Here is a 12,456-nt window from a genome sequence, read left to right on the forward strand (position 1 = left end):
TCGAAAAAGCAAAAAGAAAAGACAAAAATTACCTCAAAGAGACTGCCATTCTCCATACAGCTCTCATGGCAAAGCCAAAGAACTAAGGGAGCAACATACTCTGGTTTGAATGCATCAATGAGATCTAGAACAAATTGAAGAAAAGGAAATCATAAAACAGAAATACTGTATGACTACACCACACTGTCCTTACTTAACACCTTCTGATGATGAATGGCAGAGACAAAGAAAGTTTAATCAAGAGTATTCTGCCATAAGAGGAGAGGATGAACAAAACTGGAAGATTCGTTGTAAAATCATTCAACACAAACAACAGAGTGTGTGCCTCCACACCGAACCATGGTGGTTCTGAACCACCTAAAAGCTAGGAGCACTAACCCCCAGACTGCAAAGCCAGAAACCTTCCCAAATTTCCAGTTGACTAGCAATCTGAAAGAAGGACAAGTCACCCAGACATAAACCTGACAGAAATGTACCTGAGCAATTTCCCTTTCTTATTCAATTTCTTACTGATTTATAACTTACAGATAATGAGAACACTTGCAGCTGCTATTTGAGAAACATTCCATCTCAAAATGCCAAAATCACCCAATGAGATATTGGGTATTACCAATCATACTAATTTTACATATCAACAGATAATTTTTTTTTTTAATTTATATGGTCACCTGGCACAAAAGAAAACAATCTTAAAGTGGAGAAATTACCAAGGACCAAAACTGGTTGTCCAGATAGCTCTAACCACATTCTACCCACTTCCTGAAAATGAGGAGTTGGAAATGTCTGGCATTACCTACACTTCTTTAACAACATGATGAAGTAATACAAGTTCAGTTTTATAAGTTCCACACGGGTAACAGGAAACACAACTGCATTTAATATGGAAGTTTCTAAATATGTCTTAGAACCTGTAGTTTTTGCTGAAGTATGGTACCCCACAACACAAAACCACAAAAGTTAGCACTAGAGTGCCATCGCTAATGTTATTGGTCCACTATTAAACAAATTAAGAAACAGCTGATAGTTTGTTGAGATTTAAAAAAACAAAACAAAACTACATTTACAGTCCCGGGATTAACAAAATTGAATGGACCAAATTAAACATTGACAACTGTTGTTACACTACAATACAACTGCCTGCAGACATCTAAGGGTAGCTAACAAGGAAGTATTAAGATTACAAGCTTAATTTTACAGGACACGTGAAAATATTTTAAAGGGAGACAGCCAGGTATGGAATTAATGATCACAGCTTTAGGTATCTTACAGGGAGACCTAATGACCTCACTCTACTTAAAATGACTGAGAAAGAAGATTAGGAGGTGGATTTATTACTCTGTGTAAAAATTTTCATGAGATTTATCTGCTGAACACTTCTTTAAGCTTCAGGAGCTCATGGCCACAAACTTAACAATTCGACATCTCTTTAAGTGCCATTTGGAGCCTATAGAGACATCAGATTTTCTGATCATTTGCACTACTTAGATCTAAGGCAGGATACTTTGCACAGAACAATATATGCAAAATACATGCAACATACAATACAATATACACACACGTACAAACTCTTTGTTACCTTATGTTTGAAAAACTTATTTTGCTGGCTATGAACTGTCCACAACGAGGTAAAAGAACCAGGGGGGTGAAATAAGCTGACAAGATCACATTCTGGGAACAATTTCTTTACAAAGAGGTTCTTTTTCATCAAATTCCTTTTGCTTCTCCAGTCATTTCCAAAGTACATAAACAGTCTGTTAATACTAAATTTATACTTTGCACACAGCTGTCTCCCACAGCTTGCTCTATTAGCGACTTCTAAAGTGCAGTGTTTTGTTAAAACCTGTCCAAGCATTCAAAGTTGTGCAATACAGAAAAATGTATTAGGCAACTTAGTTATTATCACTAATGCTGATCAAGAAACAAAGGGGTATGCACGTGATATGTTGTGCAAAAAATGGTATCTGTAAATCTCAGAACTGGAAGTGCACATAGCATAGGCACACGTGTGACCCTACAACTAATAAAATAAACAAGCGTTTCCACTATTTAAGAAAGTCTTGGAAGGGAATGTAACTAAAGCCATGAAAGATGGGATTGTTTTTATGAATTATAAAGTTACTTCTTATCTTGGTGCAGAAAACAAGGACTTCTTATAACAAAGTAGGCTGATTGTTCAAAGACAACAAGAAAAAAAATTAGCAATTTCTAAAGTATAAGGGATTGGCTTTTTTAGTAAGAATATTAGTTGTGCTTCAATCCACTGTCTAAATGTATGTTTAAAAACATACACCTCAAATAATTCACCTTGTGGCATGACAGTCTGGGTCAATCTGGATCCAGCAGTGGGTGCAATGGTGTTGCAGTGGATGTTATACTTTCGGCCTTCAATTGCAATTGTGTTTGACAGACCCAAAAGGCCAAGTTTTGCAGCACTGTAGTTGGCCTGACCAAAGTTTCCATATATTCCAGCAGCTGAAGAAGTCATAATTATTCTTAGGGGAAGAGAAAAAGAATAAGTTATTTCATGTTATTTAATTATTGACAGCAAAATGAAAGTGTGGAAATAAGAATCAAAACAATTTTTTTTTTTTTTTTTGCCAAAAACCGATGCCTTTTTAATGTTTGACTGATGGATAACATTGGACAAATCTTGAGTTGTCAAAGCAGCAAGACAACCAATAAAGTCATGAACCTTTCTGAGTTATATTGTGAAACTAGAATATACGCCCTCTTACAATAAATTATGATGTAGAAAGAGGTATTTTCATCATACAGTTCTAGCTGTATTTCAAATTATGATATCAATAACAATTGGCTTTAGTGGTCAGGACAAATTATTTCATTGAAAATGCCTTCACTTTAACATACTTAGTAACACATGAAGAAACATTATTACAGAATTCACAGAAAATTTCAAAGAATCCTGTTGTCTATTAACTACCTAAAAGAGGAAGATGACAAGGTCTTGTATTGTGCTGTCCCTTAACGTTACTGTAGAGATGACCAAACTGCTCACTAGACACATCTAAAACACCTGCAGTTTATGCAAGGATTGCCCTACTAGTAGTGGCTCTTATTTTACTATGTTGGCCCATGAGGTCAGAGTTGGATGTTGGTGACAAAGAAGTAGGGGCTGGAACTTCCCACTGATATTCCATTACATGCTGTTGCCATGCAACAGATGGCAGCAGAGGTGCACTCTGACACAACGGCATCTGACGTGGAAGCGTGTATGAAGCAAAAGTGTGTCACTGAATTCCTCCCTGTGGAAAAAAATCGCACCCACTGACATTCACTGATGCTCTCTGAATGTTTATGCACACCAGAGGTGGCTGTCAGTAAAGTGAAGTGGTGAGTGGTGCTTTTCAGCAGTGGTGACAGCAGGCCTTCTGCTGGTGCAGGTTTTTCTGAGCACTGCATGCAGACTTGTTCATTGCTGGCAAAAATACTCAGCTAGCAGTGGTGATTATATTGAAAAATAATGTTTTGTAGCTAAGAACATGCCCTATCGAGTTGTGTTACTGCACTCCTTGTTTCTGTTGTCATTTCCACAGAAATAAGTAGGAGGCCTTACTTTCAGAGCAACCTACATAGCTGTTTTGAGGCAAGATAGTTTTTTCAGAAAATACATCTTCTCAAAAAACAGAATGCAAAAAGTGTCTTCATCCTCACCATCAAAAGAAGGCTTATCAGAATCAGTTCTACATTACTGTAAACATGCCACATATCTGAAATCAAGCCATTTGCCTCACTGGCAACAACCCATTGTTTTTTATCTAAACAGAGATTACAGCTCAGTATTATCAAGATGAAAAAAATCTATACAAAATAGGCATTTTGAAAATGGAACAAGAAAGGCTAAGACTGGCTAAGTGGCAGGGGAGGTCAAGGGCAGCCAGTGGACAGTTGGACTGGATGATCTTACATGATTCTAAGAAAGCTTCTTTATTTATAAAGAAAGCAAAAGGAAGCAAAAGGAAGATTTTTAGGAACGAGAAAAGGGAAAACGCAGGGCTACTACTGAATGAAGTTGGTGCTCTAGTAACTGAGCACACTGAGAAGGTGAAGTTACTGAATGCCTTCTTTGCTTCAGCCTTTACTGCTGAGAATCCCAGACCCTGGAAAAGAGAGAGTATGGAAAAAGGGAGAAGTCCCCTCCGTCTAAAAGAACGTGGTCAGAGATTGTCTTGGCAAATCTGAGGCACACAAATCCATGGGCTCCAACAGGTGCACCTGTAAGTGCTGACAGAGCTGGCAGAAGTGATTTCCAAGACATCCTCTGTCATTGAAAAGTCACAGAGAATGGGAAAAGTGACTGAAGACTGGAGGAAAGCCAATGCCACTCCAGCCTTTAGAAAGAACAAAAAGGAGGAAGTAGGAAACTACAGGCCAGTCAGCCCTAACTTCATCTTTGGGAAGCTGAATGTCATCTCCAAGATAGCTGAAGTAGAAGGACCTCCCAGAATTGCAGTAACAAGCAACTAATACATGAATACAATTGTACAACCCTACAGCTCTAGTTTGGGATATCTTCACCTATGCAGATAGAAACTGTAAACATAGCAGTGAAGGGAGCAGAAAGGAAAGCTTTCCTACTGGGAGAGATTTTGTTTCATCCCATTGACAGTGAAAGAAAAGGGTGCAAAAAATCCTTCACTTTCAAGGCATGCATCAGTCTGTGACTTCCTAGTGAAACAAAATATATATGACACATAAAATCTTACCTGCCATATTTCTGATTTTTCATGTGATTCCATGCAGCTCGAGTGACCAGGAATGATCCCCTCAAATGAATTCTGTGAATAATATCTAGGAACAAATCAATGACCATGTAATAAACCTATAATTTCATCTGCATATTTGAAATACATAATTTGTTTTTTCCTTCATGACAAAACAACACTCTCTTCTCAAATGGTGTGTAGTATAATCTGAGCATATGCTGACCATGCTTTCCTCCTCTTGTATGGGAATACTGAACAATATGCCCTTGAACAAGCTCTGCAGAAGCTACGACATTTTTAAAGAGCTCTGCCCAATGTTTTATCACTACCTACCACCTCACTGAAGGTTTCTTCTGACCTTCTGTCCTTTGGAACTTCATTTTCTTCCTTTTGTCATTAGTTGTGCATATTCTAAGCCTGTTTAGCGTTCAGTCACAACTGGCACTAGGAATGTATTCCAGTCACAAAAACTATTGTTGTTTTTTTTGTTTGTTTTGTTTTTTACACGTCTCTTTTTCATTTTCACTCAGAAAATAGGAGTGGCAGCTAGAGCCCTTCCTCCCTTTTCAAAATTCGTCCATCTACCATGCCTTCCAGATCAGGTTTACAAGCTAAACACAAAGCAGCTGAACACAAGTAACTTACCACTAAACTTTCAGGGCAAACATAACTGTTTGATCTGGCACAGACAGACTTTCCCCTCCTCTCTTCCTCCCTGTCTAAGTGGGGGAGATGTACCTTCCGTCTTCAACACATAAAGTACATCTCAAAGCTTATCAACTCACCCCAGTCTTCATCACTTATCCGAACAAATGAACGATCTCTTAGAATTCTAGAAAACATCATTAAGAGAACAAAAATGAAAAATGAAACAGTGTTTATTCAGAAGTGACATGCCAAAGATGTACAGACAGTAACTTCAGGTTCACTTACCCAGCATTGTTTATGACAATATCTGCAAAAAAAGAAAATTTAACTAAATGAGTGTACTGACAAAATATAACCTTACTTTCATCATTTTCCAATTAAAAAAACAAAACAACAAACAAACAAACAAAAAAAAAAACCCAAGCAACCACATATAGAAAAATTAAAAACTGCACATGCCATGTTCTATTCCACAGCACCCTCTTCTAGTTAAGAAAATAATTGAGAAAAGACAAAATATTTGAATACTGGCAAATCTCAGCATAATAACAAAACGAGCTAACTCGTTTTGTTATAACGTTATAACATTAACATAACGTTATAAGTTATAAAATAACTAAACGAGCACTCTAAAAGAGCTTTAGAGAGGAAAAGCTGACAAGTGCTGGCTAACTGGGAATACATTTCCTACAGGATGCAGTCATCCTGCTCAGTTTTACAGCTTACTTTATACTCCACAGTGCTCCAGATATCAGTTTGTACTACCATCTTTGTCACAGTAATCTCAAATGAAAGCTAGAAGCACCACAGCGTTGCAGAGCCACTTCAACAACTTGGATCAAAACCGACTTTTGATCAAGTATTTAATTTCGCTCTTCTTTCTTTTTGATCATATATAAATTTTAGCCATATAAGAATGGGCTAAAATAACATGAACATCACGAGTAAGCAGTGGCAATCACATGCAAAACAGGATTTTTACTTTCTAGACAAAATACTTCAATAGTTTTTTTTTTAAATTTCACTTGGAGCATTTGGATCTTCACATAGGCAAAGAAGCTTCCAGAAAATAAAAGAGCCTCTCTGATTCTTCAGCTCAGCTATTTATTCAGTGTTATGCAGCTAGCTATAATAATTGACAGGAGGTGTACTTTGAGACAGAAACTATTAACCATTACTTAAGTAAAAAATTTGGCAGGGCAGGAAAATGGGAATCCTATGCTGAGCCTTAGAATTGTACGAAAAAGTATCAAAAACTGAGAAAAGATAGCCATTTAGATTTAGAAAGCAGCAAGTCTTAACAGTCTACGGAGATCAAGAGCTTTCTTCTAATGTCAAGCTGTACTTCATACACTTGTTAACTGCAGTGTTTATAATGGTTCTGTACTCACAAACAAGTTAAGACAAGAATTATGCAACAGTACCTATCCTCCCAAAAGCCTCAAGTGCTGACTTCACAAGCTTTTCACCATCTTCCACTGAATCTGTAAGAAAAAAGTAAATTCCAGTAAGTGAGCTAGATGCATTGCACTTCCAGAATATTAATTCCACATATCTCAGAAGATGAATTGCATAAAACCTCAATATAAAATAAATCTCGTCATCGCTTGCACGTGGCCTAAAGCATACTGTGCTCAGTAAGTCTTAGTGATGCAATCTTTGGCACTGCAAGATAAACAAGCCAGACAAGTAAGAACTGTCCATACCATACTTTGCCTCTGACAACTGCAGGTAGATAGGTTTTCAGTGATCCAATGTTGAGACAGCACATCAGAAAAAAAGGAATTGCTAAAAGAATATTAACTAGAAAACTGTTTATGCATTTGCTTTTAACACCTCGGCTGCCTTGCTCCAGCTTTCAGTCCATCCATTTCATTCATATGGTATTGGCAAGCTTAAAGCAGTCTTTTATTAAGCATTGTGAACCTTCCTTTTAAGACGACTACTGTGCCTACTGACAGACCATTGAGCTAGTCTGGAAGAACAACATACCATAATTGGGTACTGCTTTCCCACCATTTGCTCTGATTTCACTGACAACTTTGTCAGCAGCTGAGGAGCTCTTGCCATATCCCTTGAAGTCACCTCCAAGATCATTCACTGTGTAAAAAGGAAATATTGATTTTTGATTGTTAATACTCAACATTTCTGTTCTCTGCTTATCTCACTTACACAGTTGAAGTTCTAAGCGATGTTAATAAAATCTGCTGCTCTGGATCCTACAGAGAATTTCAGATTATCACAGAAGAAGAATAAGTGGCATTACTGGCTCACAGGGGAAAAAAAAACAAACACAAAGTAGTATAATGTACACAATCTTTTCTTTTTAAAATAACACATGAAACAACTTTTCTTTTTCTTTCCACCACACACAGTGCTTACTTGCTTTGTCCAGGCCACCTCTCTGTGTTGCTGTATTTCAAAAACAAGGACTGGGATAGCGCACCAATTACAGGCAGTTAATTCGGGTCTGTCATCAAACTGCCACATCTACTGGATGAACTGTAAACAAGACTGGGAAGACTGTGTGCCTTTTTAACACAGTGGGTGAAGCGTTACTAGCAACCTTCATTATAGAACAGGTGAAGGAGTCTGAACAAAAGGAGAACAGCCTGCCCCAGAACTTCAGATCCTGGTTCTGCAGGGACACGAGGGCCATCTGAAACATCTGGCTGCTCTGTACAAAAGGGTGAGGGTGCACATCATTAATGGTAGCCGTGCTGTAACAGTTTGCTGCATCTGCGTGTCCCAGAGCTCCACAGAATTCATGCACATTAGATTTGGTCAAAAAACTTTAAAAAAAAAAATCACTCTTGCAACAGGTCTGAGAAGAAATTGCAAGACAAACAGAACAGACTATGGATTAATATGCAACATCAGCCTTTGGTTGTGGTGAACTTCAGCTCTGTGCCCTCCACTTTTGCAAAGCCCTCAAGCAGCCAGCTATAGTGAAATTTGCTTTTTGCTGGTCTTGATGCTCAACAACAACTGTAAACCTGCTGTATATTCACTGTTCCTCTTTTCCCTCCTTTTTATATTCTGCATTTGAAGAGGAATGTACGTTGCAGGGCATGTAATAAAATCATTCTCCATTTCTCAAAGCAAAAAGGCCTCATCCAGAATCCTGTATTAAATTCTTTGTGCAACACTTCAGAGAGAGATGGAAACACTGGAGAAAATCCAAGTGTGTGAAAAAGAATGCCGAATCCTAGCAGAAATGAGTCACACAAAGGGTCAAAGAAAGAAAAACGCACAGCTAGAAGCAGGAAGAATGAATACAGAATGTGCTGATATGCTCAAGTACGTTACAAAACTGATGAAAAAGAGGAAGGACACAAAATCTCCAAACTAAATAGATCATTATCTGATATTTGGAACTTGCAGCCAGCAGACCTCAGCTGAGGGAGGGAAGATTGAGGTTGGATGTCAGGGCGTTCTTTACAGAGAGAGTGGTGAGGTGCTGGAACAGCTGCCCAGAGAGGCTGTGATGCCCCGTCCATCCCTGGAGGTGTTCAAGGCCAGGTTGGATGGGGCCCTGGGCAGCCTGGGCTGGTAAGAAATGTGGAGGTTGGTGGCCATGCCTGTGGCAATGCGTTGGAGCTTCATGATCCTTGAGGTCCCTCCCAGCCCAAGTAATTCTATGATTCTGTGGTTCTGTGAGGCACTGAGGAAGTCACCTTTAAGTGTAGCATTAGAATAGGCAAGGTAGGCAGACCATTTAGTCCTCAACTTCAAAGATCTTTAATTTGACATTACAGAAAAATCAGTGAGGATCAGAAGCAGGAATTCTACCACGTCTTGTGTAAGAAGAGTGGGTAATTTTGTGCTAAATGTTTATACACAGATGTTCTGTTAGTCTCTGAAAGGCACTGCAACTCTCCTTCACTTCAAAAATAAATTTCTGAGAACATCTTAATTAATCACTTTGGGAAATTTGCCAAGTCAGGGAAGTACCTGGGGCTGAGTGCAGGCAATAACACAAGTGAAGCCATAATGAGTACACAAGGAAGAAGAGAGCTATCCTGGGCTTTGGAAATGATAAAATAACTCTGAAAGTGTAACACAGGAAATAAAACAACACATAAACAACTTTATCTAGACTCAAGCTTAGCATCTTGTAATTTTCAAATTAAAAAATCCATTTCAAAACCCAGACACTGCAGAAGTTGTGACAGAGTATGGTTATATCCTGAACTTCAGAGAGTTCCTCTACTGGTACACTATTAGCAGAAGCAGATCTGTACAGTGAAATAGTTGGTGCTGAACACCTGACATCCCAAGTACACCCTTTTGACAAAACAAACCATTTAACAACAACTATCTGTAAGATGGAGCTATAACTCGGATGTTCATTTGGAAGAACTTGCACACTGCTAAATTTCATCTTCTGCTTTGGTTTCCAAAGGAACACCATTCCTCCACTTCAATACCATCCCACAATGCAAATGAAACAGACATGGTAAAGAAAGATGCATGTAATTGAACTAAAACAGCAGCACAGAAAAGCATGCAGACTGCAGATACACTGAAAGGAAGAAATACCAGGATCTGGACATAATTCAGCATGTGAGACAAAAAGCATTCCCCTCTTCATGCTTATGTCTTTCTGATAGGGACCATGAAAAATACCAAGCATGACAAAAAATTGACAGCAAGCAACCTTAACAGTGAAGGAAAATGGAGGATTCCACTTGGTCACACTTGTCAGTCAAACCTGGCAGCAATTCACACAACAGAAGATTACACACAGATTGAAACTGGACAGAAAAAGCTCCCAAGCTGAGACCCCACTACTTCTCTGGAGCATTTGCCCACTGTTTTTGCATACCTTCTTTTCTGTAATTAAAAAAAAAAAAAATGTTTTCAAGAGAAAAGGCATAGGTCAAGCTGAGTGGTGCGTTTGATACGGTGGAAGGAAGGGATGCCATTCAGAGGGACCTCGACAGGCTGGAGGGCTGGGCTCGGGTGAACCTAATGAGGTTCAACACGGCAAAGTGCAAGGTTTTGCATTTGGGCCGGAAGAACCCCAGGCACCCGTACAGGCTGGGAGGAGTGGGCCTGGAGAGCAGCTCGGCAGAGAAGGACCTGGGGGTCCTGATGGACGAGAGACTGAACATGAGGCAGCAGTGCGCTCTGGCAGCTCGAAAGGCAAATGGGATCCTGGGCTCCATCAGGAGAGGGGTGGTCAGCAGGGACAGGGAGGTGATTGTCCCTCTCTACTCGGCTCTTGTGAGGCCCCATCTGGAGTACTGCGTCCAGGTGTGGAGCCCTCAGTACAAGAAAGCATTGAGATTTTGGAAAGGGTCCAGAGGAGGGCGACTAAGATGATCAGGGGGCTGGAGCACCTCCCCTATGAGGACAGGCTGAGGGAGCTGGGCTTGTTCAGCCTGGAGAAGAGAAGGCTGCGGGGTGACCTCATTGCAGCCTATCAATACCTGAAGGGAACCTACACCCACGAGGGGAGTAAACTCTTCAAAAGGGCTGACAACAGCAGGACTAGGGGAAATGGATCCAAGTTGAAGGAGGGAAGATTTAGGTTGGATGTTAGGGGGAAGTTCTATACAAGGAGAGCGGTTAGGCCCTGGAACGGGCTGCCCAGGGAGGTTGTGGATGCCCCGTCCTTGGATGTGTTTAAGGCCAGGTTGGACGGGGTCCTGGGCAACCTGATCTGAATGTGTGTGTTTGGTGGCCCTGCTAGGCAGGGGGGTTGGAACTACATGATCCTTGAGGTCCCTTCCAACCCGGGTGATTCTGTGAGATTCTGTCTCAGTCTCATACCTGCTTTTTTTTAAATTAGATAAATTCAGAAGCTTACAGAAGTAATTTCTCAACTCTTTGGAGTCAGAATCATAAGAGAAAAAGAATAAGAAAAATAAATATAGTCATGATAATAAAAGAGCACTCCTCTACAAGCTGAAGTGAGGTTCAATTTACAATAAGGACCAAGAGCCTTCCTTTACAATTAATTCATATCATACTGATTTAGCTACTGTGCAATAAGGCCATGAGCTAAAGCAGTATTAGCTGTTGTTGGGTAATATAATACACTCTCTTTCAGATCTTTCTGGAAAGTCTAAAACATTACTAACTGTACACAACCAACATTATTAAACATTGTGACTATTTAGGACCTAATTCATGTTAAAGGAGAACTTGTGACAAAGTATTCAAGTTTCCAATAAATAAGGTCAAAAGTTTTTTAAAAAATTTAATCATGACAATAAGTATAGTCAATTTTTATCAAAGTATCTAGACTGAGATTGGAATGTTCATTTGAAAGCCGCAAAAATCATCCAGCAAATTCTTGCCCACATTCAACAAGCTGTTCAAGTATTTAATCTTGACCTCATCAACAATATCTGTAGAAATTCACTCACAGGCAGTGAAATGGCAGAGGCTAACTGCCCAAGACCGTAACAGCCTTTAGAAGTGGCTTCTGACATGACATTTGGCAGAGCTAAAGAAGGCGGAATACCATAAGCACAAAACCCTTTACAGGGAGGTGTTTGTTACTGTTATTTTATTAATGGCTCCTTTGTAATGTTCTGCAGAAGGAAACAACATAGCCACTTCCAGCATATATGTTACTTTCTGGGGCTACCAGTACTGCACTACATTCTGATGTATTTACTCTCCTAGGAGAAGGTAGCAGAAGACACATAGGCACATTTCTAAGTGGTCGTATTAAAAGTTTCAGAACCGTGCTCACCTGAGATAATATTCTCCTTGGCTACAGGGTAGCATGAAGACTAGTATATATAGGATGAAATTCAAGCCAGGATGATTATCTGATTCAGATTGGCTCTCCAGCAAAGATAAGCCCTTGGACAAATTTAGGCAACTTGTTCCATTAAAAATAATAACCCTTAGAATCTAAACAGCAAGAGATAAGACAAAAAACTATAAGAAAGCCTACTGTCACAAAGGGCATGGACAGCTGAATGCCAGCTATGGGAAAAAGGTAAAGGTTAGTGTCTTGATTAAGTTACGGTAAAACTTACCAACCACTGAAGCTCCTCTTTCGGCAAAAGCAAGAGCGTAAGCTCTGCCCAAACCTGGTTTAAGAAAGCAGAAGTTAAAAAAG

The 12,456-nt window shown here is 39.5% G+C and overlaps 1 protein-coding gene across 2 annotated transcripts in view; it reads right to left on the bottom strand.

Moving 5' to 3' along the window:
- HSD17B4 (hydroxysteroid 17-beta dehydrogenase 4) overlaps window positions 1-12,456 on the bottom strand; it is a 56,249-nt gene that overhangs the window by 40,708 nt on the left and 3,085 nt on the right. For both annotated transcript variants that reach the window (XM_042829404.1, XM_042829405.1), the window contains exons 2-9: window positions 12,374-12,427; window positions 7,365-7,472; window positions 6,797-6,856; window positions 5,658-5,679; window positions 5,510-5,556; window positions 4,725-4,809; window positions 2,305-2,492; window positions 33-124 (exon numbers count right to left, since the gene is read on the bottom strand). In XM_042829404.1, the coding sequence (XP_042685338.1) occupies window positions 33-124; window positions 2,305-2,492; window positions 4,725-4,809; window positions 5,510-5,556; window positions 5,658-5,679; window positions 6,797-6,856; window positions 7,365-7,472; window positions 12,374-12,427 (656 nt within the window). The remainder of the gene's footprint in view (window positions 1-32; window positions 125-2,304; window positions 2,493-4,724; window positions 4,810-5,509; window positions 5,557-5,657; window positions 5,680-6,796; window positions 6,857-7,364; window positions 7,473-12,373; window positions 12,428-12,456) is intronic.

This window comes from Centrocercus urophasianus, unplaced genomic scaffold (genome assembly GCF_019232065.1).
Source record: "Centrocercus urophasianus isolate 14NV4802_14NV808 unplaced genomic scaffold, USGS_Curo_1.0 seq_31, whole genome shotgun sequence".
NCBI lineage: Eukaryota > Metazoa > Chordata > Aves > Galliformes > Phasianidae > Centrocercus > Centrocercus urophasianus.